The 27,825-nt window shown below is 40.1% G+C and overlaps 2 protein-coding genes across 4 annotated transcripts; both read left to right on the top strand.

Moving 5' to 3' along the window:
- Positions 1-157: 157 nt before the first annotated feature.
- LOC113029166 (copine-3-like) lies at positions 158-13,694 on the top strand. Of its 2 annotated transcripts, none has more exons than XM_026179848.2 (16): positions 158-291; positions 3,736-3,924; positions 4,066-4,245; positions 4,367-4,441; positions 4,535-4,606; positions 6,003-6,083; positions 6,200-6,289; positions 8,312-8,410; positions 8,579-8,665; positions 8,829-8,888; positions 9,043-9,176; positions 10,089-10,143; positions 10,268-10,319; positions 11,269-11,402; positions 11,504-11,740; positions 12,368-13,694. In XM_026179848.2, the coding sequence occupies exons 2-16, from the start codon at positions 3,766-3,768 to the stop codon at positions 12,509-12,511; spliced, it is 1,659 nt and encodes a 552-aa protein (XP_026035633.2). In that variant the 5' UTR covers positions 158-291; positions 3,736-3,765; the 3' UTR covers positions 12,512-13,694. The 2 variants fall into 2 exon arrangements, with proteins under 2 accessions (XP_026035633.2, XP_026035634.1); XM_026179849.2 differs by having other exon boundaries at positions 11,827-12,750.
- Positions 13,695-16,213: 2,519 nt separating this feature from the next.
- Positions 16,214-26,394, top strand: LOC113028958 (copine III). 2 transcript variants are annotated; one of them, XM_026179462.2, is made up of 17 exons: positions 16,214-16,353; positions 16,952-17,100; positions 17,457-17,636; positions 18,027-18,101; positions 18,188-18,259; positions 18,349-18,429; positions 20,270-20,359; positions 21,082-21,180; positions 21,311-21,397; positions 21,479-21,538; positions 21,631-21,764; positions 21,945-21,999; positions 22,168-22,219; positions 22,345-22,478; positions 23,377-23,613; positions 24,359-24,471; positions 25,014-26,394. In XM_026179462.2, exons 2-16 carry the CDS (start codon positions 16,969-16,971, stop codon positions 24,467-24,469), a joined length of 1,599 nt encoding a protein of 532 aa, XP_026035247.1. In that variant the 5' UTR covers positions 16,214-16,353; positions 16,952-16,968; the 3' UTR covers positions 24,470-24,471; positions 25,014-26,394. The 2 variants fall into 2 exon arrangements, with proteins under 2 accessions (XP_026035247.1, XP_026035244.1); XM_026179459.2 differs by lacking the exon at positions 24,359-24,471.
- Positions 26,395-27,825: the final 1,431 nt, after the last annotated feature.

Genomic DNA, 27,825 nt, shown 5'->3' with positions numbered 1-27,825 from the left:
TCCTCCATACACCACCCGCATGGCTATTATAAGCTTTTGGGCTGACTTCGTAATGGCAAAAGTTGTGTCCTTGTTTATTATTTTTACAGTATATGTGTTTGTGTGTGAGTTTTATACCTTTTGGTCTCATGTAGTTCGTACAGTTGATTTGGGAGGTCGTGTTTGCGGTCGGTACGTGAAGTGAGCGCACTGGACTCCGCCCACCACCACCGAGCTAGCTGTGCTGTTGCTGCAGCAGCTGGAAACAAACCACAGCACCGCAGCAGTGTCGCTAGCAAGCAGGCTTACGAGGTAAGCTACCACCGCGCTAGTCTTGACATTTGCAATTGTTCAAGAGTTTAAGCGCTGCTGATGAATTCCCACAGAGTGTGTATATACTTTTTCTCGCGTCATGTGACTGTCGCTGATAATAAACCCATTCAACTTAACGACAGAGTTCGTAGGTGTGGCTTTTCGCGTGGTGTTTATGTGAACAGCCACAACCTTTCTGTGTTTCTTTAGAGAAGTTTTTAGGCAACTAAATCTAATATTGTAACGTTAATTAAGGTTTATTTACTATGTAATAATGTTTGTCAGTTGTCTCTGATGGATTGACTTCTTGTTCTATAATCTGGGAAATGTGTGTCAAACATATCTCGTGAATGATATCGAGACATTTTTAAGATAGAAAGGATATTTCTGTCACGAGATGGAAGCTTCAGCCTTTTTTTTGGCAAAGCAACTTTGATAAATTCTTTATTTATCAGTGTAAAAGTCTCATTGACATTTAAAACGTCTTTTTCAAGAAAGGTCAGGCCAAGAAGGCAGCAGAAGTCCCAACAAATATACGCTGACAGTTATATAAAGATGTTTTAAGTGACCAAAAAGGATTAGTTTTATTATATTGTAGAACACGGAGTATGAACAATAACACAAAGATAGTTGCAAAATACATGGAAACACGTGTTGAGGGGAGTATCGGCATAGATATTTTGATATAACGGATATGATTCATTCTCTATGCTGGTATTTCCCTGCTGGTCACGTCCTCCACTGCTTCATGGTGGTTGGTTTTTATGTAAATGATCAACCCAAATCCAAATGTAATATGTACATTAAAATACAATGTATAACATATCATGTATATAAAAGCATCTTCCACTAACTGTGCATTATTATTAGTACATCTGTAATTTCTAAATGGCTTTGAATGAGAACATTAACTAGAAAGCTAACAGATATTACACTAAAATACTAATCATGTGTTTTAATATAATGTAATAGATCAATAATATGGGGACTGATTATTTGGCTGACAAATAATCTGTGCAAAAGTCTTGAGTCATCACTGATTTCTTTATTTTTCGCTTCCAAGCAGCCACACATTTATGTAGGTTCTTGAGCAATCGTTCACCAGGCTTTCTCTTTGGACATTGACCACTCCTCAGTCCGGTCCTTGTACCTGACCATTTTCGCAGGAATGTTTTGTGTTTGTTAAGCCATTTAACACTGACCTGTGAACCATTCAAACAAAACAATAAAAAAGAAAGAAAGAAAGCATCTAAAACAGCCTTTAAAAAAAGAAAACAGCTGTGGCAAAACAGCAATACTGCGGTAGCTGGAGCGCCTGAAAAAATACCATGAAATCATGGAAATATACAATCATGACATAATGAAAACTTTCTGTAGTTAAAACAGGGAAATACAGATGTTAGAAAAAAGAGGTTTTTGACATTAAATATAGACTTTATTCTTCCTCAGTCAAACAGCAGCACTCATGCGATTGTTTTGCCCCTGAGCTCCAGGTGTTGTGCCAAAAAGAAATTGCCGCCCGCGGGAGCGCGCGAAGCTGCTTAAAGCTGTAGCGCCCAGATTACTTTATTTACTTTATTTATACTTAATTTTATTATGTGACTTTAAGGTAAAAATCTGGGGCTTTTATTGCATAATTAATGTAATAATATGTTATATCACCCATTTAAAATGAGATTTGTTTTACAATGACAAATCCTGTGGCTGAACATTTAATTCTGTTAACAAGTAGACAACATCAGAAAGCTTCTAACAATTTTACATAAAAAATAAAAGTCTGCTATTCAAATAGTTTTTTATGAGCCATAAAAACAAAACAATTAAAAAAAAAAAAAAAACATCTAGCAGCTGAACCAAGGGTACCCTAAACTTACAGTCACACTGAACGTGACAGGTTCCCCCGGTACTGCAGACGCCTAAAGGTTTTTGGACACATGTAAACAGCAAAGTTATGTTTCAGTCTAGGTGCAGGTGACAGCAAGTACAGTTTATGTGCATTTAAACAATTACATTAGAAACCAGGAGGTTTAACCCCCCCCCAAAAAAACCTAGCCTTTAATTTGCATGTGTGTGTAGCTAGTCTGGCCTTCAACTCTATGTTGCTGCAATCGGCGTTGTGTGGTGTGAATTAAGTGTTTTAATTGAGTTGGTTGTTCCTTTGCCAGCTGAAGTGGGTTTATTCCGCCAAAGCTGTTTACATAAAACAGAAATTCTGTGCAGTTACTTCATGTGAAGTAACTGCACAGTTACTTCTCCATGCACATCGTCAAGAGAGAGGGAAGAGCAGCAGAGAAAACAACTGGCTGCAGATGGCTGCCCCTCCTCGAGCTAGGTTCTTCTGGAGATTTCTTCCAGTTAAAAGGAAGTTTTTCCTTCCCACTGTCACCAAAGCCCTTACTCATTGGGAGTCATATGATTGGGGTTTTCTCTCTGCTTTGTATTAGTAAAGGGTCTTTACCTTACAATAGTGCCTTGAGGCAACTGTTGTTGTGATTTGGTGCTTTATAAATAAATAAAATTTAAGTGAATTGACTTGAATGAGAAACCACCTGCACGCTCGCACAGCAACTGTCTAAATTATAAAACAATAAAAATAAAAAACCAGAGGAGGTCAGGAGAGAGGTGTGTGTTTATAGCCATGGATAAAATATTGTGGATGTATTGGAGATTTTCTCAAAATCAATGGAATTATGAATGCAGAAGAGGATTTTGATCCACCTTACCTGTAGCATCTGTAAAGCGTCTGATTGGCAGTGGCTTCATTTTTCAGCCTGAAAATAATCCCAAACACACTGCCAAATAACTAAAAACATACCCGGGTAAAAAACACACACACAAAGGAACCATATCAGTCATGGATTGGCCTCCGCCTGTTAGATTTGAACATAATAATAATAATAATAATAATAATGGATTGGATTTATATAGCGCTTTTCAAGGCACCCAAAGCGCTTTACAATACCACTATTCATTCACTCTCACATTCACACACTGGTGGAGGCAGCTACAGTTGGAGCCACAGCTGCCCTGGGGCAGACTGACAGAAGCGAGGCTGCCATATCACGCCATCGGCCCCTCTGGTGATGGCCAGAGGGGCCGATGGAAGCAGTTGGGATCATCTCAACAAAGAACAGAACAAAAGGAGACAAAATCGGAGAAAAGCTTTAAAAGTTCTGCCTGGAAAGCCTGGAGAATTGTTCCTGAAGATCACAGAAATTACTATAGAGCTTGCCTAAGAGAGTTCTGGCTCCATTGAGGCATAAAGGCAGTAATTCCAGACACTGACTTCCAAGTTCACTTGAATTTATGTATCTTTGCATCTTTCAGTAAATTGCTGCACCTATTTTAAATGAAACGTTTAAGGGGGGCACAAGACTTTTGCACAATACTGTATTCTATGTTCTCCATGTTCATTTTCTGTTTACCCACATTTATGGTTATCAGCTCTTGTGAGTTGAGCGTTTCCGGGCTGCGATGGCGGCAGTTGGAGTCCAGCAGACGAGGGTCGCAGACTGTGTGACCAAGGTGTCGCTGAGCATCTCCTGTGACCATCTGCTCGACATGGATGCATTCTCAAAGTCCGACCCTCTATGCGTGCTTTTCATGAACTCCTCTGGAAACCACTGGTTTGAGGTAAGTAGGTTTTTGTTGTGTGGATTTGAAAGGCCTTACTCTTAAAAAAATTAGAGTTATCAATTTCCAGTTTTAGGGCAACAGCTCAACTTTAAAAGTTCCTAAAAGAAAATCCCTGACTGTGAAACGTGTTTGTGTTAGGTTGGTCGCACGGAGAAAATCGAGAACTGCCTCAGTCCCAAGTTTTCCAAGCCTATTGTCCTCGACTACTACTTTGAGATGGTGCAGAAGTTGAGGTTTGAAGTGCACGATATTGATACTGAAAACTGCAGTCTGCAAGAGGCTGACTTCCTGGGACAGCTGGAGTGTACCTTGGGACAGGTTTGCCATCTTTGATTTTCATTACAAGCCATTTGTCTATATATATACTGAAAGAGCTATAAGTGGTGGGAAGTGGTATTGGCGTTGTTTAGTGATGACTAAGATGTGTCTTTCTGTTCAGATCGTGTCCTCAAGAAAACTAACAAAACCACTTGTTAAGAAGGACAAGATGCCTGCAGGAAAGGGAACCATTACTGTGAGTTTCTTTGAGTGAGGGACGCAGTGATTTGGTGAAATCTGAGTGAACTTATTTCACATTTTTAATGCAAAACTGCTTCTTGCTCTCTAGATATGTGCAGAAGAAATGACTGACAACAGAGTGGTGGCATTTGAAGTCGCAGCAAGAAAACTGGACAAGAAGGTGTCTTAGACTAGAAGGAATTATGTTCCTGTAATCAGAAATCTTTACGCGGATGATTTGACTGAAGTTACTGACTCTTACTGGTCACAGTTTATGATTAGAAAAACATTTAACACCACTCATCAAAAGTTTGTGCCACTTTGAAAGGTTTTTTTTTATATTTAAAGAAAAGCACTTGAACTGATTAAAATTGTTTTGGGTGAGAATCAGTGGTCGTAGGCACACATTTGCAGTGTTTCCAATGAAAAGCTTTGTTTCAGTGACACAGTTTTTGGATTACACAACCAACAATTTAGTTAGTTAAGAGTTGAAATCATAGCAATTGGGAAGTTGAATTCATAGGGAAGCATGTACCAGTTTCCTCACAAACCACCATAATCTGTTGTACTGGGAAACTTTTCATGAAGCTGCAAGTGTATTGTGTTAAAAGGCCAGAAAATTAGCCAGACTGTTCTTCCTTTTAAAACAAGGATTGCCACTCCATGCAGGCATTTCTCAATGATTTCACACAGTGGTGAGAGTTTGCAGAGAACAATGCTCTTCCCAGAATAGAAGGACAGATATGGTAAATGGACTGATTCTTATATAGCACTTTTCTACTCACCCAGAGCACTCAAAGTGCTTTATACAACATGCCACATTCACCTCCAACCATCCTTTGAAGTGCTTTCTATTCATACTGTGACAGATGCATCAGAGAGCAACTTAGAATTAGTATCTTGCCCCTAGATGCATCACAGAGGGGGAGACAGGGATCGAACCACCAACCTTCCCACCAGCACATGACCTCATGAGCTACAGTCACCCTAGAATAGGAACCAGAGTACAATTTAGCAAGTGGGGGGAAAAGAGACCTTACAGATCGTTGGTCGGCCTCTGGATTCTGAGAGACAGATTGTCCGGGTTCAGATGTGTTTGATCCGTTAGGTGTGCATTAGGTAACACAATGTGCACCTACAGAATGTGGATCTTTTCAAAATGATTTTTGATGAATGTCTCCGTTAACCTTTAATTGTCACTGATAGCATTTCTGATCAATTCAAAGTTCTATTAAATGCAAAAATACAAATGTCTTTCTTTCCCAAACGAAGACATTTCCACGTGAAGCCAAACTTTTTAAGTGTCAGGGATGTGACAGCTAAGATTATTGAATCTGAAAATTCTCTGAAATGTGATTGGACAACTCGAGCTGTGCCTGTTTAGTAAGTTTAGTTTAGTAATGACTCTTGGACACAGTTAGCTGGACGTAACTCCAGGTGAAAAAGGGTAAAGGCAGCTGATGAGCAGTGATCGATATCGTGTTATGGTGGTATAAAACATGTCATCACTTTATCCTCACTTTAGAATTTACAGTGTAATCTGTGTTTGCCTGCTTTTTCCTCCCTTTTATCTCCAGGATTTTTTTGGCAAATCCGACCCTTTCTTGGAATTCTACAAGCAGACAGAAACTGGATGGCAGCTGGCTCACAGGACAGAGGTAAACCTGCACTCATTGTGTTTGAGGCTTTCTGGCGCACGGGGGAAAGTGTTTTACGTTTGTACAGTTACATCTCCCAACAGAGGAAGTCTTTCTGTATCTGTGTTGTTGTGCAGGTGGTGAAAAATAACCTAAATCCTGTTTGGAGACCATTCCAAATCCCAATTCAGTCACTTTGCGCAGGCGATGTTGAGAAACCTATCAAGGTACGCACACTCATACACACATAAAGTATGCTGGTTTCTTTTTTTCCTAACTGTCTGCAGAGCTGAATGATGTGAAGCAGCCAGTAAAACTGGAAAGTTGTTATGCACTAATTGTGAAATTCTGGAGTGGTGCTGATGTTTAAAACACCACACTGGCTGATAGCCAGTGTAGCAGGGAGACAACATAGGCATCGTTAGAAAGTTGTTTTTTTTTTTTTACACATATATCCTAAGAACAAACATTATGACTACTGAAGCTTTTATCTTCACCGTTTTTCATCTCGAAAGATTTGAACCGTAAACGTCCTCTGTTGTCTCCCTCTTGCATAACTTGCATATCCTTGATCTTACTGCCACTAAAGATTTGTTGTGAGTATTCGTTTATGTTGTTTCCATCCTCTAACTCTTATTAAGGCAAACTTATCAGGAAGAGATGCTTTCCAGTCAGCAGTACACGTGAGGTAACTGTCGACAGTGTCAACATGGAATGCTGTTAATGTGAAGGATGCAGGGTCTGTGACAGGACCGGCTCAAGTCCTGGATGCATCTACATCTATCTTAAAGGAACGCACACTTTCAAGGAGTTTGGCCCATTGGTTAAATTTACCTGATCGTTTACTGACACAGTCTGGGAGCGCCTTTAATCAAATGTAATTAACAACACTTTATGTCCAAAAATGATCTCTGATTACAAAAACAGCTGACAAAAGCATCTTAATATTCCTGTTAAACAGGATATGAAGCTTATTTATGAAGTTTACTGGTGATTGTATTTGGTGGCTCCACACTATATCCCATTTTGATCCTGGGAGGAGACACAAAGCCGTTGAGGGTTGTGTCAGGAAGAGCAAAAAATTTGCCAAATCAAACATACAGAGCTATCTGCTGTGGCGACCCCTGTGAATAAGGGAGAAGCTCAAAGTAGCCCACTGATTCTATTTAATTTGATATAAAGGTTTAGGTAAGCTAACCAAGGGGTCAGTTTTCCAAATGGGACAAGTTTTCCATTAAGATGGATCCATTGTTTTACTTACCCATTAGCTTTCATAGCTGTTGAAGAGTCACCAGTGTGAAATTAGTTGTAAAGAGGAATACGGTGCTGCATAACAATCCTTGCGATCGCTTTGGTTGCTAGCGGGTTGCTGCAGTTGCCACTTCACTGAATGGAAGATGCAGATGTGTCTGCAAACACAAGCTATTCTCTAAACGGCAGTGGAATATGCAAACTGGAAACAGGGACTGTTCACCTTCAAAGTGAAAGTTGTGCCGATTGAAGAGTGTCAGTGCAGTGCTAAAGCACAACGTTAGCTTTGGGAGTGACAATCCGCGTTTCCTTTTTCAAATGTTCAATGAAGCTTTTTCAAGTTTCACTACAGATTGGAGAACAAATAGCACGTGTTTGCAGACAAATTTGCATCTTCCACACCAACTGCTTGCCACAGACGGGGAGGTTTTTGGTGTAGCTCCATCTTTGCAACTGATTTTACGTAGCGACATCCAGCAACCTTCAGTAACCACTTGCCACCCGGTCTGGGAATTTAGATTTTTCCTAGTCAACAGAGGTTACTGAGGGGTCACCGACAGACTGGTTTATAGGCCCGTGTGACTGAGGCCTAAGATGTCCATGCTGTGTATGGAGCTGTTTGTGTTTTCTGTGTTCTCTCAATGCCGAAAGTGTTACAGAATCTACTGTGTGTGACTGTGAGCAGGTCCTGCAATCGCTCTAAAGGAGGAACTCTGTCACCCCATTTGCCAGCTTAGATGGCCTCTGTGTGTGTGTGTGTGTGTGTGTGTGTGTGTGTGTGTGTGTGTGTGTGTGTGTGTGTGCGTGCGTGTGTGTGTGTGTGTGTGTGTGTGTGTTTCTGGTTGACGTTTTAGTATCATGAAGTCGCCTTACATTTGAAGCTTCACACCCACCATGCTTTTGCCTCACCTACTTTGATTTCCAAGCGCCGCTGATCATTTCGGTGCAAAATTTGGTGATTCCAAGTCTCACCTCTCCTCGCTGTCTCTGTTCGCTAGATTGACTGTTATGACCACAACAACAGTGGCGATCACGACTTCATTGGAACATTTCAGACCTCGCTCAGTCAAATCCAGCAGGCAACAGAAACATTTGCGGTGAGTTCATGTGTGTGTGTGTGTGTGTGTGTGTGTGTGTGTGTGTGTGTGTGTGTGTGTGTGTGTGTGTGTGTGTGTGTTTGCCAGTTTGAACATTTTGCTTAAGAGTAAGCAGAGGGGGGGGAAGTACATCCTGACACCTGTATGCTGTGTTTCTCTTCTTCACAGGCGGAATTTGATTGCATCAACAGCAAAAAAAAAGAGAAGAAGAAAGGATATAAAAACTCTGGCATCATCGTCATAAAAAAAAGCAAGGTACTCTGGTTTTAGATGTTTTTAATATGTGTTTGATATGTTTTCTTATGTTTTTAGATATATCATTCGTCCTGTTGTTTATCTGCTGGAGCACAAAACACAACATGTTTACCCTTCTTAATAGATAAGTACTACTGCACAGTAACTCTTGTGGTGTTTACAGATAGTGAGGCAGTACACGTTTCTGGATTACATAATGGGAGGCTGTCAGATTAACTTCACTGTGAGTTTCACATTTATTTGTTAATCCGAATCCTTCCAGTTATCATTTGGAGACACACCTGAAATATTTAACTGACGTTGACATTTTATGATTCATTCATAATTAACTGACGTTTATTAAAAAAATGCAACACATCCCTCTGGGGGCGGCGCAGATTGCAATTGACTTCACAGGCTCCAATGGGGATCCCAAATTCCCCCAGTCACTCCACTACATCAACCCTCAGGGCTACAATGAGTACCTGGCAGCCATCTGGGCAGTTGGTAATGTCATCCAGGACTACGACAGGTAAATACATACATAAAGGATTATGCAGGTGCAGAAAGTAAGTCTGTTTTCCTTCATTCAGAAAAATTATAAGTCAGACCGATTTAAAAACAAGCTCCACCGTAACTTTTTCTTTTCTAGTCTTAAAGGTTTCTGTGCACTTCATCAGTTCATCTGCAGTAATTTCAATGCAATTTAACATGTCGTTTGTAAGTCTTAATATGCACCTCGCCTTTGGCAAACTCACAATCATTCTTACAAGCCTTGAAAGACCTAATATATCACAGTACTAGTTGCCCACATTCAACAAGTTTCAAATAATGAGGTCAGTGTGTGGGCATGTAATCCCTTGTGAGCCAAAAGCTCCAGCTTCAGACTGTTTTACTCGTGGCTGTGTGAACACTACCAACTCAGCACAGGAACCCACCTTCCTCCTGTTCAAGTTAATGAGAGAGTCAGTCAGGAGAAAGGTGGCTCAAACAGAGGGGAGGGGGCTAGCAGCAAAGGTGGCCCATGGTGAATATGCTGCTGGGAATGAATATAATAGATCTCTGCTCTCACCATGATAGTAGCAGCAAAATACTAATAATCTGACCAGTACTTATCTGTTATTTTGAGCGTTCATTCCTAATGCATGGATAACCGAATTCCCAGCAAACCACTTAATGCAGCATGTCAGCTGACAGGCATTAAGCCAGAGCACCAGCTTATCATCCTGATATTCACTAGTTTTCTTGCACTACAGGAAAATAAATGATTAACAAAGTGAAAACATAACAGCGTGAGAAGCAAGGCCAGGATGTCTTGTTTAAATAGAACCATGAAGAACATTAATGTAAAGAGTCTGACGAAAAGACTTAATTTTAAATGTTCACTGGTCTTTACAAACTGACATTAACAGTCTTTATTTTTGTATTGCTTCCTTTTGCACAGTGATAAGATGTTCCCTGCTTTTGGTTTTGGAGCACAGATTCCTCCTGCATGGCAGGTGATTGTTGCACTTTTGATGTTTGCGTACATGTGACACGCGGCAGAAAGATTGTTTGTGTTGTAGGTAAGTGTAAGCCATTGCAGATACGATCATTTGGGATCTGGGTTGTTTATGTGTGCAGGTCAACCACGAGTTTCCCATCAACTTCAACCCATCCAATCCATTCTGTGCAGGTAATAACAGACTGAATGTAATGTGAGATTTGTATAAACATTAGCAGTTATTTAGCACAGTGGAGGTCAGTCTATGTTCAGATTTGCCAGTGTGCAGAACAGCTGCAACACGGGGAAAACAATTATATGTTTTACACTAAATAAGAGATATTTTAATTTTAACATATTAGTAGATTTATTTTTGCATCTTGTTCTTCTCATAATTTAATTTCTATGTTGTGACCTATTGCTTAATAAACATGGACGTACCTTTGGGTATAAAATTCAATTCAATACAGTTTTATGTATACAGTGCCAAATCACAACAACAGTTGCCTTAAGGTGCTTTGTATTGTAAGGTAAAGACCCTGCAGTGTTAGAGAGAAAAGTCCAACAATCAGATGACCCTCTTTTGAGCAAGCACTTGGCGACAGTGGGAAGGAAAAACTCCCTTTTAACAGGAAGAAACCTCCAGCAGAACCAGGCTCAGTGAGTGGTAGTGATCTGCCCTGAGCAGCTGGGGCTGAGGGGAAGAAGACGAAGATGAATTATAACTAATAATTAAATGCAGAGTGGTGAATTAACACATGGAGAGTCTAAAGAGGTGCGTGAAGAAGAAACACAGTGCATCATGGGAAGCCCTCAGTGGCCTGTTCCAGTGTAAATAAGGGAGGATTCAGGTTCACCTGATCCAGCTGTAACTTTATTAAAAGACATCATTTTAAGGCTGATTTTAAAAGAAGAAAGGTTTTCTGTCTCCTGAATCCAAACTGGGAGCTGTTTGCACATAAAACAGACCTGAAAGCTGAAGGCTCTGCCTCCTGTTCTACTTTTAAATATCCTAGAAACCACAACTACAGTAAACCTGCAGTCTGAGCAACGTGCTTTAGTGCGGTGATACGGTACATTTCATCCACCTTCATGTAACTGTGACCCATGACTTTATGATGGTTTTTTGTGTGTGTTTCAGGTGTAGAGGGTGTGGTTGCTGCCTACCAGCAGTGTCTGCCTCAGGTGAAGCTTTACGGCCCAACAAACTTTTCCCCAATCATCAACCACGTCGCCCAATTTGGAAGACAGGCGCTGCAGCAGCAAACTGCATCTGTGAGTCACATAAAGTTTGGAATCAATCAAAGCAGTCCTAATGTCAACTGACTGCTCCACTCTGCTGCTTTTTTTGTTCCTGTTGTCCTGATGATTCACAGCAATACTTTGTTCTCCTGATCATCACTGATGGAGTAATCACGGACATGGACGAGACGCGCAACGCCATCGTCAACGCCTCTCGTCTGCCCATGTCTATCATCATCGTCGGGGTCGGAGGGGCGGACTTCAGTGCCATGGAGTTCCTGGATGGAGACGATGGAGTTTTGCGTTCGACAACAGGAGAGAACGCCATGCGGGACATCGTGCAGTTTGTGCCATTCCGGAAGTTCCAAAATGTAAGCCGTGGCAAGCTATAAAGCACACTCTTTGTCCAGATGCACCAACACCACCAACATTTGAATGTTTGCACATCTTATTTCAGGCGGGCAGTGCAGCCCTTGCACAAAGTGTACTGGCAGAGTTGCCTGACCAACTGGCCTCCTTCTTCAAGTTATTTGAGCTGAAGCCCCCCACTGAACCGAGTCCTACCTAAAATGTGCAGGAGTACCCCAACCAACACGCTGATCGTGCCCCTCATCCTTCCCTTCATTTGATCCAAGCTGCAATCAGGATTTATAAATATCATAGTAACCTTGCTTTTTCAAGGTTATGTCATGCCTTGATTGTTCACAGTACGTGGTGCATTAAGTCATCATATACTGTAGGTTTGTATGAGCACAAAACGGTAACTTAATGATGCACGACTCTGTCGAAGCCATGTGAAGTTTTCTAGCTTTTCTAGTTCTGGTTTTATTGGCTGTAAGAACATGTGACTAGCTTAAACTTTAAACACCTTCTCTTGGTGCTATGCTCAAATTACAGCTGCAGCTCTGCAACCTCCCTGCTTTCTTTTCTAACTGCATGTTTCTGTGTGTGTGTTTGGCACACTTTCACTGTTGCTCTGTCTCTGCCCTTTGTCTCAGTGTCCTAAAGAACTGCTTGCTCAGGGCGTCCTGGCAGAAATCCCAGATCAGGTGTCTGGCTTCTTCAACACCTTCAATTTGAAGCCGCTTGAGAGCTGCACACCTACTTCTGACCTCTCAGCATCTGCGCCACCCCTTCTGTGATTTATTCTGAAAACTATCTTTCCTTCTTAATGTCTTACCTACAAATGTCTTGTGATTCCTCACCTAGAATTTTTTAGGAAAACTTCCTGCAGCTACAGGGTAAAGCCATACTGCATTAATGTTATCAAAGATTTCCTAATATTTGCTAATATGTGGAAATTTATGTCAGTTAAGTGCCAGATATAAATGTTGCTTTTATTTTATTACCTTTATTAAAGGATTTATTGTAACTGTGTTGTATTGGGTGAGTTGTTGACTGTTAGTCACATGACAGGGCCTGGAGTATTTAACTGGGTACTCCAAGTTTGTGCTGATATCATCTCCTCTGTATTACAGCCATAACTTCTTTGTTGGTTTTCACATTTCATGTTGTAATGGAAAATATACATTTCAGTTTAATACATTTCAATTTAATATTTCCAGCAGATTTCAGGTGTGATGCAGTAAGTTTTACAAAATGAATCCATATGTACTGATCCCGATGTTCAAAATAATACATTTGTTGTTCTGTTTTTATAGACTTTTTTACAGTTATGTGATTTTGATTAAAAATACTAAATGTGCTTGCATGTCTTAACCAAAAAGAATCAAAGTGATTAAGAAAATCCTTTTTTTACACAGTGTACTTTTTTGATTTTTACTTTGTCTTAAGAGGAAGTAGCAAAAAATGTACTTCAACATTTATTAAATCCCCCGATACATTTCCCTTGGTGTATGTGTAAATTCATTGTTGATATTTGGAGCTGTTTACACTGATGACTGTGGCGTTGCCTTATGCACTATACATGTCTTTGTAATGGACGCTAACTTTGTCAGTATTTTACTTTGATATAAAACACAGTGGAAGGAAAAATACCAGGAGTTATCCTTCTGCATTCTTGTCATGGTGAAAAATACTGCAACAGCCAGTTTCGCATGTTGTTCTTTGTGTCTGTGTGTAACCCAGTTCAAGAAATATTTCTTAGCTTTACAGGTGAGACTTCAACTCACTGGTGCAACTAAAGCAAAATCTCTTCCCTGTCAGTTTTGGTATAAATCTATATTTTAAAAAAAATGAATTTTTGGTGTTTTTTTTTTATTCAATGCTATTTATATTCCTTATTATTCTGTTTTATTTTCTCTTTATATATATTTTTGCAGGTAATACAATAAAAGTAACAATAATAAATATAAATATATTGAAGTGTGTCTTGTATGCTTTTATTTTCCAGTAATACCTACAAAATAAATCATTAGATACTGCGACAGAATGAAATGCCATGACTGCAAACTTGGAAGAACGCTGACCTAGAAAGAGCAATGATATATATTAAGGCAGCATCATTTTCAAAAGTCCGGAGGCAGATATGACTCAATGATGTGATAATGCGATTGGGCTTGAGTACTGTTATTTTTCATTAACATGAGATTAGAGCAAGCGTTTAACCAGTAGGAATGTCACTAATTACATTTACTACTTTAATCCACTATTACTTCATTTAGGTATTTCTATATTGTGCTCATTTGTGTTGCACCCGTGTTGTAGAGTGCTGCTTTTAAAATACTTGCTTGTTTGTCCAAAAGCCTCTTATACCCTTTAAGTTAAATTTTAATTCACTAAAATTAAATAATTGTAAATATAATCTTAGGTCTCTGAAAAACAAATGCTCACGCGATGGTCTGCAACGCAGCGGAGTGAAGCCACTGAGCAGCCCAACTTTCTCCAGGTGAAATCAGTTTCTCCTGGTGATGTTTTAACACAAAACATTTAAGACAAATAAGTTTGTAATGAATTAAATGTCTGCTGAAGGTTATGGATGGTTTAGTACATACATTAATCACATGCAGTAGTGCGGCCACATTTAAAAATATTACCCAAAACACTTCACGGAGCAACAAAAACAAGTTTCCTCAGTGAGTGGTAGAAATGGTACAAACAGTAAGTTATTAAAAATCAGAATTATATTCAAACTCTGACTGAAATTTGACAGCCACTCAAAACCTTTCTGAACATGGCCATGATGAAACAGAAACCTCACAAAACCAGAGAAATGTCCTTAAGATCTTAGATCTAATAAGCAAACATGATGCATTAGTGAAAAGACGACCGTCACAAGGTCCCACAAACGCAAAATATATCAGCAAAAGCACTCAAAAGGAGATTCTGGGATGTTTAGCTGAAGTGGTGAGTGAGGAAATCCTCAAGAATGTTAAAGAAAGTTAACATTTTTCTATTTTGACACATGAGACAAAGGACATAAAAAACAAAAACTGAGCAGTCGTCTCTAGTTGTAAGATATTATTATGATGGTGCGACTCAGGAGAGCTTCCTTGAATACCAAAGAGCAGAACAATTGGATGCTTCCAGTTTAAGAGAGAAGATCATTTGATGTCTGGAGAAGTAAGAGATGTAATATAAAGAGAACGTGGTGCTGACTCTGTGAAAGATGTCGCAGAAGCTGCATGTTTTTTCACTGCTGGAAAGACTGTATACATTCATGTCAGGCTCACATCACAATAATCAGATTAATATTCAAAAAGAAATGTTCGGTATGCCAGCACAAGAATGACCAAAACTGAGTGACCCTAGGTGGTCCTGTTGCTTTGCTACGCATAAAACCCTTCCTGGCAGGTTGTCTGCAGTAATGAGAGCGCTGGAGGAAAATCCACAAAATGCTGTAGATGCAAGAGGATTACGCTCTCAGACTGACTCCACGGGACTCCTTATGGTCTTCAGAAAATTTCTACGTGAAACAAAGATTTTGTCTGAGAAGCTCCAGTCAATAAATATGGACCCTGCCAAAGCAGCCGACCTTAATGAAGCCTCCGACAGACGTTTGAAGACTGCCTCAAAGAGGAGAGCTTTGATGAGCTGTGGCGTATAGCCACTGAAACATGCAGTAGTTGCCATCTTTCTACCATTGCCAAATCAAAAAGACCAAAACAAACATCTAGCAGACTGTCTGATAGTCTTAGTCTTATCTACATTTGGACAGAAAACAAATGTCAACAGCAAAGATGCCTTTACAGTCTCTATATTCCTTCCCATTATAGATAGGTGAGATCATTTCTCCATATATGACTCTGAATTGCAAGACTTACAAACTGAGATGTGCCATACAATACGACTTCTTGAAAGAAACAAAGCAAATGGCAGAGAGTGCCCATCCAGTTTGTGACATTCCTGGAACCTTGGAAGGAGGTCTTCTTGGAATTATTTTGCTTGTGCAATTGTCTGTGTTTCCTTAGAAGAGGTAATGATGCAATTAATAGTTTTAAAGCATTTTTGTGGATATTTTGTTGACTCCATTTACACATAGGGGATTTACACATACATCACTGAAGATGTGCCACCCTGCCGAGATCTCTTGCCCCTCCTTTGCCACCCCAATGTAAAATTTTCTAGATCCGCCACTGCTGAAGTAAAAAGTGAGTTTTTTTCCCCATATTTTGCAAAACCATTATCCAACACTAAAGTATGTTTAAACTCTTGTGCAGCTCCACTTTTCACGTAATAGATCATTAGCAGGACAAAATACTGCATATAAGTTTGAAAACTGTACCCAGTGTTTTGTTTTTTGGCTTTACTCGAGTTTAAAGTAGTTTACACTGGTTTTATATCAGATTGATCATATATCCCCCTCTTGCCCTTAGCCCCCCACCCAGCCACCCGCACACACAGATTCCTGGTGACGCCCCTGTTCGTTTAAAGTGGTGGGCGTGGTTTCGTGCTTTCGAGATTAAGCGGACGGGAGCTACTTTTCCTTACAAGAGCACTGTGCCAAGGGAGTGTTACCAGTGTCGGTTATAGTAGCCAATATTTTCTTTCCGTGAGTCCCATAACGCGTCTCACACTTTCAAAGGTAAGCCTGAATTTAAACTAGCTATTACTAATTTTGCGGAAGTTGACGTGGTATACCAGCTAACCTAGTTAGTTGTCAGTTTATTAGCCCTGTGAGCCTACGAGCAGTCTTTTTTTTTTAAGTGCTCTTTAGCTTTTCTGCTCCACACCCACTGCACGGCATTAATGGTTGTGTCACATTTTCCAAGACACTGTGCAGCAGAGAAGCATTGTACGTAAGTGAATTCATTGGCTACCTTAGTCATAACGGGATAGTGTAACGTTAGCACCCCTAATGTAGTGTAACGTTAGACCGCTAATAGTTAAACGTAATGTCGAAGCAAAAAAATCCTCCCGAAAACAAAAAACAAAACAAACCCGTCTGTGTGTTAGAACAACATCACTGCCTAGCTGCACGAATGGTTTCGTTTAGAGGGAGGCTGGGAGGGCTAACAGTAGCGTCACAATTGTATACCTACGTAAACAAACGCAAAAATGTCAGTATTTCAGGACGATCTTCACTAAACATTACCACAGCCACTTACTGTTAAATCAGGGCTCATAGTACTGTGTAGTGCAATGTCTGTTTTTTTAACATCTCTATGTTGTTGTCTTCCCAGTTTATTACCAGTCAGACATGGCTGCCCAGTGTGTAACCAAGGTGGAGCTGACTGTGTCCTGTGAGAACCTCCTGGACAAAGACGTCGGCTCAAAGTCAGACCCCCTGTGTGTCCTGTTAATGAACAGCTCTGATTCTCAGTGGTATGAGGTCAGTGTGTTTAGCAGGTCTAAATGATTTGAGTGTCAAACCCACCATCATGAGCCTGTATTCCATACCAACTTTGAAAGGAACAGATAGATTCCTAAGAGTCTCTCCCTACACTGGAAAGCTGATAAGACAGGATATTGGAAAGCCCACATGTTCTCTAGGTGCAATCGGTTATATCACTGTAGTAGGAGAAAAGCTACAGTTCAGTGTTAATTGTTAACAGTGTTAAAAGCCCCCTGAAGGGATAGTTTCCATTTCCTGTTTCCTCACTGTGTGTCTCAATACAAACTACTGCTTTGTGAAGAGTTCACAGCACTAATTTCTCTCTGACTAACTGATGCAATCTTTTCTAACAGGTGGGTCGCACAGAGAAAGTCCAGAATTGTCTCAGCCCAAAGTTTGCAAAGAAGTTTGTCGTTGACTACTACTTTGAAATAGTGCAAAAGCTGAAGTTTGGAGTTTATGACATTGACAACAAGACAATTGACCTGACTGACGATGACTTCCTGGGTGAACTAGAATGCACCCTGGGCCAAGTAAGGTTTCCTTCTCTTTTCCTCTTTCTGCAAGGCTGAAGGTTTTCAGTGTTCAACATTTCAGAATTAATTTCTGTTAAATGAAGTAAACAAGATTTTGCAGGTGCAAAACTGGTAGGACTTATACTTTGCTGTAAGAGGACACTACAGTGTTACCATGTTGCAGATGAAGCATTAACATCCCTGATAAGCAGTTGCTGGTTCGACTCTTATCAGTGTAATGTGACCTCATGTGTTCATTATGCCCGATTTGTCATTTGCTTAATGGTCTGCAGGCTGCTGTGTATTACTCATTTATTCTCTTGTCTTCATTCTGAGCCTATTCATTCAAATTATTTTGCTGTGGCTAATTGTCTTTGTCAAAGTGCATGTTTTTTTGCTTGCTTTTAGGTTGTATCTAGTAAGAAACTGACCCGACCGCTTGTGTTGAAGAACAAATCACCAGCAGGGAAAGGGACCATCACAGTGAGTGATGCAGAAAGCTGCAGATAAACAGTTGGATGGTGTTGTTTTGCTTTTGTCTCAGTCATTTATCTTTAATTGTGTTATAGATCAATGCAGAGGAAATAAAAGACAATAGGGTGGTGAATTTTGAAGTGGCAGCAAGAAAACTAGACAACAAGGTATGGCTGATACAGCGTTATAACTTAAATTCATTCTTTCATTTTTAGGTATTATTGACCTCATTCCCTTTATTCATTTTCGTACACAGGATTTGTTTGGAAAGTCCGACCCCTACCTGGAGTTCTACAAGCAGACAGAAACAGGCTGGCAGCTGGCTCACAGAACAGAGGTGAACACAAAGCTTTTACACTGCTCCTGCCTATCCAAAAGATACCAAATAACAGAACTAAAAGTTGTAACTAGATACACAGTGACCATCAAAACGATGAAACAATATTGCTGTAAACAGTTTATTTTGCGACACCACGAAACAAACGATAGCGTAAAATGAAACGATAGACGTTTTTATATCGTCATCTGATATATATCGTCATATCGAACAGCCCTACTTCTAAAGAAAACTAATATATTTAGAAGACACATTATTTCTATTTGCACACAATAACAAAATTACTCCAGAAAAATGACTGGGGTCAATATTATTAGTACCCTGATAAACGGACCTTTTCATTGAGCTGTAGCACAGACCATTGCTGTGCAATGATGTGATTTAGCTATTTAATGTTCAGAGGTTGTAAAATGAAGAGGGGAAGACTATCTTTAAATTTACACATACTATAAAAACATCAGGAGAGGTTTGAGCTGTCACTGGAGAAAGCGTCATGCCAAAAATGAAAGCAATCAGTTTAGACTTGAGAAAAGAATTGTTGATGCTCACAGAGGAGGAGATGGATGTGCATAGTTATCACAGCATTTCTGAGTGTCAAGAGCTACAGCGAGAAGTATCAATTCAATATTCTTATGATTGGAGAAAGAATGGAGAGGCGTACAACCCAAAGATCATCATCATCTCCACAGTGAAACATGGTGGTGGGAATATTATGCTGGCGGATGCTTCAGTGTGTCTGAAACTGGGAATCTCATCAAGGTGGATGAAATCATGAAGAACGATATGGGAAGTAAAGCAATGACCCATCAATTATGGCAGTCATGGCGAAAAACTCTCTGCAGAAGACCAAATTTTCTCCTTATCTCTAACTTTTCTCTGATGGAGGAACAGTGATTTTTCTCTTCACCCTCAATATTCAGGGTGAAAAGAGGAACTTATGATGGTGTAACTGTTAAACACAGCTTTTGCACAATTATTATTAGCTAACACTAGCTTAGTTAGCAACTGCTCAGACACACATAGCTGCTAATTATCGGTGAATTACATACATCTCTCTCTTGGCAGTGTGTACCTCACAACAGGATGTATTATTTATCTGATAATACAATTACAATGTTCCATAAGGCACTAACAGCAGAACATTCTAGTTTAGTGACTGGATTTGGTGGAGGTGAGGCGTAGCAGATGGCTTTAGGCTGTCTCTTCTCATCTACCTGTCAAAGAGGCCACACCCTAACTTTAAGTCTTAACCAAACAGGTGAGTGATTATAAAAGCTAGAGAGCCTGATACAAACAGTTTTCCGTACCAGGTTGTAAACCTGTTAATTTAAATTTTGAAGTTTGGCATTTTGAGAAGGGGGTTGACTCTGTTTTAGAGTCAGGCTCCAGACTCTATATTGTTGTTGTTCAGTGAGTCATGGCATTAACTTAAGCCTGTGCTTTGTTTCTCAAATACTGAAAACCGGTTTTGATCCAAATGTGAGGGTGTATTTATAGCTTTTCTTTCTTGGAAGGACTGGGCTCTTGTTTGAGACCAAATAAGCTCCAGAGGGGAAAAAACATTTTTTCTCCTCCATGTGGTGCTCCCCAGCACCTGATCAAGAACTCTCTGTATGTCTGATACTAAAATTTCCTTTGTTGGATAACAAACTGTAGCTGTAGCTTTTGCGTTGTTGTTATTAGGTGGGCCGCCTACCAGTTGGTGACACAGCATCAACAAACCACAGATGAGATAAAAGGAGCATATTTGACATTTTCTCCAGTGACATGTTGACTAAACCAGACCGACTGGACTTGTAGTATCCTGCAGTATCTGATTGTGATGAACTGTTTTTCTCAGGTGGTGAAGAACAACTTGAATCCAACATGGAGGCCGTTTCGAATCCCTCTGCAGTCTCTCTGTGGAGGAGACATGGAGAAGCCAATAAAAGTAAGTAAATGATTTCAATCCACTGGGCACCTACAATCACTCTGATTTTTCTTGTTGAGTTCAAATTCGCTGTTCTGCTTTAGAGCTGTCGGAGTAAGTGGTACTTCAAAACATACAAAGTAACTAGCGTGTTACAAATTAGCTTGATGATATTTTTTTTAACCTCTGAAGCAAACATGTCAGGAAGGAAGCACTTTCCCACCATAGAGGACAAGTGAGTTATTTGTGAATCAAAGTATTTGTATTTTTACATCTCTCCATCATTTCCTGTGTGATGTGTGCGTGAAAGGACCACATTGGGAACAAGGCGGGGTCTCTGCAAGGTGCTCGCCACTTTTATCAAGTTTACCATTCGTGAAAAGCAACACATACAAGTCCAGTCATTTTACTGTCCGCCTCTCTTCAAGAACACGTGGAGTACAAAGTGTTCATTTGAGTGTTTCCTTTGCATGTTGTTTGTTTCTTCTGTTTTGTTTGTCTGCAGAGAGGAACTTCACCAAACCTTTTCTCATTTGTCTATAATGGCATCCAGCACTGCGGATATTTTTAGTTTTTATTCGTAGCCCTCCTAGTTACTGAGAATAATCCCATTTCCATAGAGAAAGTATTCTTAGCAAAGTCTGGTTATTTATTACTTCTGCTTTGGGTGAACTGACCCTTAATGGAAGATTTTCCCCTCCAGTTTAACTCGATCACGACCAAATGTTTTTGCCCGTTTTCAGGTTGAGTGTTACGACTACGACAATGACGGGTCACATGATCTTATTGGCGTCTTTGAGACGACAATGAAACGCCTCCAAGAAGCCTCACACACTTCTCCGGTATGAGAGTACTGCAATATGTGGGCAGCTCAAACATTTCTGCACTGTGTTTGAGTTGATGGCTAAAACTGCCCTTTGGTCTCTGACATTGCAACAGAATGTGGCCTTTACTGTGGTTTTATTCTTGCAGGCAGAGTTTGAATGCATCAACAGTAAAAAGAAACAGAAGAAGAAAAGCTACAAGAACTCTGGTGTTGTGAGCGTAAAGCTTTGCCAGGTGTGGTACTGATTTTTGTTGTTGTTTTGTTTTTGCTTTTTGCTATTTAAACTGACTTGATGACCAGTATACTTGTTCCAGGTGGTGAAGGAGTATACATTCTTGGATTATATTATGGGAGGCTGTCAGATTAACTTCACTGTGAGTCTCGTCTTCTCTGTTTCTTTTCCGTTTTCATTCATTCATCTTTGCAGTAAGGTTTTCTATAGCTTCACCTGTATGTTTGCCAATAGGTGGCCGTTGACTTCACAGGTTCCAACGGGGATCCTCGGTCACCCCAGTCTCTGCATTACATTAGTCCCCAGGGTGTTAATGAGTATCTCACTGCAATCTGGTCAGTAGGTAATGTCATCCAGGACTATGACAGGTAGGAATATATTTCACATACCTGGTATTATTAGTGTAAACTATGAGATATTTAAAGCTACTTAAGTAGAGTTGTATGATAGGGACTCATTTAACTTGGCTGATAACTGTATCAACTTATTGGCAATGCAATCTATGGCTCATAATTCAAATAAGCTTTTGGTTTGTCTTTCATGTTTAGTGATAAGATGTTTCCTGCATTTGGCTTTGGAGCCCAGATTCCACCCACATGGCAGGTAAAGCTTCTGTTTATATGAAATGAGACATTTCCACACCACATAAGACAGTTTTTTGTTTGTTACCATACTGTAGATTGTGCTTTGACATTGTTAGATCACACTGTGAACCTGTGATGTTTGCTCTAATTTGCTGATTTTTCTCTGTTATAATCTATTGTGTTACAGGTTTCCCATGAGTTTCCGCTCAATTTCAACCCATCAAATCCATTTTGTGCAGGTGTGTTTACAGATAAATGCACTGGAGCTGATGTTTCATTACTTACTATACACATGCACCCTAGTACACTGTAGTTCTCAGTTTGTAGTGTGTTTAATCAATGGTGTCTGTATGGGTGTGTGTAGGTGTTGAAGGTGTGGTTGAAGCCTACAGAAGCTGCCTGCCTCAAGTCAAACTGTACGGTCCCACCAATTTCTCCCCGATTATCAACCACGTGGCCTGCTTTGCAAAGCAAGCCCTCCAGCAGACCACTGCAGCTGTGAGTATTTCACCTCTTCAGCTCACTCACTGTAGGCAAGGGCTTTCAGTTTCATATTTGAAATTTAATTTAATGCTTTAACATGCGGACCATCTACAATTGACAAAATAAGAGATTGATGCATGCTTAACATACAACCCCACCCAGTGGATGAACTGAGGGACTGCACCAAGGGCTGGTATAAGGTAAATAAGGGTTGTTCAATGCTGTGAATAATGCAAACTCCAACATTATGGAGTAGAAGGATATGAGCCTAGTAGGTTATCTTTTACTCTACAACTCTGTGAGCATTTGCAATATTCCAGCCTGCACTGAAGAGTAAGAGATATTAGTAATGTCATGAGTAGTGCAGTCTACAAATTCATATGTTTAGTCATCGGTTCTAGTAAGATCATAGTGTGTTAAAGTCTTAGCACTCAACTTGAAAACCTTGCAAAAACATTTGCTTTTGGAGCGAGCAAACTCAAAAATGTTTTTTGTACATCCCAAATCCAAAACTAAAAAACTGCAAGTGTTTGCAATATCTCTTGGAATTTGTGAGCCATTATTGGATACTGTATTTGGGAAAATAATTAATCTTACATTATGGCCACATATGCTGTCCTGTTAATAAGGAAAAAGTGGGTTATGAATTCACTACCTCATTTATACTCTCAGTAAACATTTGGTTCAGGCAGTCCTGTCAGTGTAATGGTTGTATAATCTTCACATTGAAGCAGGTGATTTAATAATAGCTTGATCCAAAGCTACAGGATAACAGGGGATGGGGCTTTCTGATGCTCGAGGGGCACTAAGCAGTAGAACTGAGCAAATATCAGAGTTTTGATGAGGATTCAAAAGCTTCTTGCTTACATGTTGCTGTAATAGTTGTGTTTTTGTTGTTGTTGTCTTCTTGTAGCAATATTTTGTTCTGCTGATCATCACTGATGGAGTGATCACGGACATGGACGAGACGCGCAACGCTATCGTCAACGCATCTCGCCTGCCCATGTCTATCATCATCGTCGGGGTCGGAGGGGCGGACTTCAGTGCCATGGAGTTCCTGGATGGAGACGATGGTCGTTTGCGCTCTCTCACTGGCGAGGCTGCCATGAGAGACATTGTCCAGTTTGTACCATTCAGGCAGTTTCAAAATGTAAGTGACAGTAAAAACATCAAGTTTTTGTTGTTTTTGTTTTATATCTATATGTACCAGGTTTCTGGATGCTGTTAGCTTTGGGTGTCCCCCTGATTTTTCTGTCCACATTGCATGTACTTTGTTTTTTGTTTTTTTTCTAAGCTGACATTAAAATTACAAACTAAACGGAGCAGAGTGTTTCTCGAGCCAATACCAGTTAATCATATATATCCAAAGTGAGGGATTGCCTGCGCCTCAGCCTAAAAATCATCTAAGCTGTTTTCACACATGAAATGTTGCGGGAAACATGTTAGGACAACCAGAGAATGTCCCTTCTCACATTTTCCACATCCCAAGAACAATGCCCATGTGGGCCCACAGTGGGAAAGTGTGGGTGAACTGTGGGGTTGTGTAGGCGGGGCAAACCCACACTTACACCATGTAAGTCCCAAGTTGGGTGTGCTAATGCTGGGTCTCTGCTTCGTGTAGTCCACTCTATGGGCTGCCTCACTGGAGCCTTACATTTCATGCCAGTGAAATATGCTGTTTGGTGTAGGAGAGGAGGTTTCATGGGCTCTTCCCACATGAGTGCGTTGTTAAAAGAGAGCCGGGAGGCTGACGGCCGTTTAATGTCCAGTCTGACTGAGACTGACAGATGCATTACCACAACCTGTGTAATGTCTGGAAACATGCAGAGCTACAGCGCATGTGTGGAAACAGCTTTAGCTTATCTCTTTGCTTTGTTTTATCCATTTCTTTTCAGGCGCCCAGCCAGGCTCTTGCCCAAAGCGTATTGGCCGAGTTACCTCAGCAAGTGACCTCCTTCTTCAGTTCATTGAAACTGAAGCCTCCCCAAGATCCTAGTCCTTCATAGGGGTACCTCAGAAATATTAAGTCATAAACCCTGCTTTCATCTAACTTCTCCTTCACCTGCACGAAAAACTGCAGCAATGAATCACTGCATGCGATTCATCATCAGTCTGGTACAACAAAGTCTGTCGTACTGTCTGACTGAGTATCTGTGGCTCTGGTTAAAGGCACTGGTGGCACTCTGACTTATATTAAAGGAAAATTCCTCTATTTACGTAACGCTGTTAAAGCGGCACTTTGTTGTTAAAGTGATAAGCAGTTGAGCACATCTTTGATCGGTCCAGGAGTTTTGATTAATGTTAGCCTACCACCGGCCTCAAAAGTATAATCATCTCTGCTGGAGTGTGACGTAATTACAGCCTCAGAAAGTGTCACGATAACATCTGAAATCCAATGTTTATTAAAGTGTGTGGAATTTTCCTTTAAGCTCTCTTCATTTCCATCACTCTCTCCTTGCTGTGTTCAATACTCGTGCAAGGAATCAGTTAAAAACATGTAGAATTATTTTCCTCTTCACTGTTTTTGACTTGACTCTTTTTGCTCTTCAGGCACCGAAGGAAGCGCTGGCAAAGACCGTGCTGGCTGAAGTACCAGGTCAGCTGGTGGATTTTTTTAATACCATGAAACTGAGTCCACCCAACTCCAACCCTGCAACCAACCCTGCAGGCACTGTGTAGCAGACTCATCTCATCTCCAGCAACTATAGATCACCTCATAGCTTCCTCACATTATGCAATCACCACACTGAGATAATAGAAAACACATCCTACACAATCACTCTCCTCGGTTGAATAATCTGTTATTGCTTTTAGATGCTAAAACAGGCTTGGTGCTTTTGAGATTACAGTGAATTCTAAAGCAACTGCAAAATAACCCACACTAAGATTTAAGGCTTTAGTGTTAATGTAATATTTACTGAATAACAGGATATTCAGATTTACAAGATAAAACACTGCAAAGCAGTGTGATTAATTTTTTTTAATGCGTGTTTGTTGGCTCCAGGTAAAATGTAGAATAGGGAGTTCTGGGCTTCTCTGCTTAGGCTGCTGCCCCCACGAGCCGGCCCCAGATAAGCGGGAAAAAAATGGATGGATGGAGGTAAAATGTAAAATAATAAAGATTATCTTTTGATAGCATCATACCACATGTTTATTCTTGTTGTTTTTGGCACGTGGAGCTTCTTCTAAAAGCTGTGGCATTATTGCACATTTATAGCAAAACATTATATTATTCTGTTTAGTTAGAATGAAATGCCAAACCCAGAGTATTATTCTGAAATGATGTTGTGATAACTGGAATGTATAATGCCAGTTTCTAGTTTTGTGTCAGCTACATTTAGATACATTATCACTTGGATGAAGATTAGCAAAGTTACCACGGGATCATTTCTTCAACTGGACCAACAACTAAGAGGAACATAAATCAGTATTAAACATGCTGGCACAGTAGAAACCAAACTCAGGACTGATCGTTAGTCATATATAGAGTCTAAATGATACCGTAGTTTTTAAGATCGATAATGATATTTGGTGAGTTTAATAATCTGATACTTTGATATATAGGCAGACTTTTGTTTTTTTTCTTCTCTTACCTTGTTTACTCTGCCCACCTTTGCTTGTTTTGTGGCTTTCCAAACATACATGCTGCCAACAGGGAAGCTGCATGTTTCAAGGGCATATCTACCGTAACTTCTTTACCTGATACTGAAGGATTGGCAAACAGCTAACATTGTTCGGGTGATAAATGGATCAGGTCCTAGTCATGTACATTTATGGGTTTTTTTTGTTTGTTTTTACCTTTTTGTTTTTATATGGTTTTACAATGAAACGAATGTATCACGTTTCATCTGCTTTGTGGTCTGAAAGAAGTGGGAACTGTGCCTTCATTGTGCATTAAGCATGCAAATAAAGCCTATTTTATTCAAACAAATTAAATCAGAGCGTCATTTACCCCTTACAAAGAACTAGAAACTGTTTATTTCTCATGCACACAGTAAAGTTGAAGCCATTTCTGTTGCTACTAATGTTAGTGTTATGTTAATTCCACAGCTTAGTTTAGGATGTTGATCCACTGCTGGTCTTGAGTGTAAGGATTTGTGGATACAGTCATGTACGGTATTTAAAAGACAGACGAGGCTTTCAACTCTGCAAACTAAAGCCAGTGCGGAAGTGCCCTGAAAATGCATTCTTTCTAATGCCCACAGTATACATGTGTATACTGAAGAAATATGTTCATAAATGCAGGGTGTGTGCGTGTGCACAGGCACATATGTATGTTTATATTTGAGAATGTATTCATGTATATACATATAAATGCAAATGTGTCCATGTTTCTGTTTGTTTGCAGCTGAACATATATATCAGGATAAAGTTTATTGCTATCAATTTTCCATTGACTGCACGTCAGTACCTAGCTGTCGATGCCCCATCTATTCTGTCCTTTACAGCTTTACAGTCCTGTCTTTCTTGTTATGTCTCATGTGAATGTTCCTCTGTACAAAAAACAAAACTTAGAAAAACCATTCAAGCCAAGACATCGTGCTATTCAGCTTGAGTTTATTTTCAATATCTTTTATCATTTTTCTTCAGTTCCAGTTTAAGATTCATGCTTTTCCCCCCACCCAATTTAGAGCTTATAATGAGTGTCTGTATGGCCTTTGTGACGCTGGTGGAGAGTTGCTCAGACTCTAGGAGGCCATGCTGAAGAGAGGGCGAGGAGGAAGCTCCAGCTGCAGGATGCAGGGAACTACCTGTCACCACTTCCTGTGTGGTGAGGATTTCGGAGCTATGCGTTACCTGCTGCTTCTCTTTAAGAGTTTGAATGTAACTTCTCACCATGCGGAGGAGTTTAGGTGTTTTGTAGAATAAAGTTATAAGAATGATCTTTTAAGCCTATTTAAAGAATCACAGAAATATTGAGTGATGTTACATTAGACTGTTTTTTTGCTGCTCTTTGACTTCAGCAGGAGGAGGTGAACCTACAGCTGGGAGCGATTCCCTGGTGGGTGTGAGGATCGTATTTCCGTTATTCCTGGTCTGTACCTCAGACAAGAACTGAGTCAGCTTTTTGAAGTTTTCCTACAGAAAGAGGACTAAGACGGCAACACACTCCTAATGATTTGTCTTCTCAGTGTTGCCATAATGTTTTCAGTTGTTAAATACTAAACTAAAAGCAGATAATTCAGTGTTGAAATATTCCACAAAAGTTCCACATTAAGAAAAGTGACCCCAGACAGTCTACGAAGGTGTTTTTCTGTCCACAAAGTAAATATGATTCAAGAATCACCAATTACACGATTTCAGCTAAAAAAAAATTCACATATCAGCTTTCTCTAGATTTAAGTCTTAATGAATAATATGT

This window comes from Astatotilapia calliptera, chromosome 9 (genome assembly GCF_964374335.1).
Source record: "Astatotilapia calliptera chromosome 9, fAstCal68.1, whole genome shotgun sequence".
NCBI lineage: Eukaryota > Metazoa > Chordata > Actinopteri > Cichliformes > Cichlidae > Astatotilapia > Astatotilapia calliptera.
Note: the sequence above shows the minus strand (reverse complement) of the source record. Positions and strands in the feature narration are given on the sequence as shown.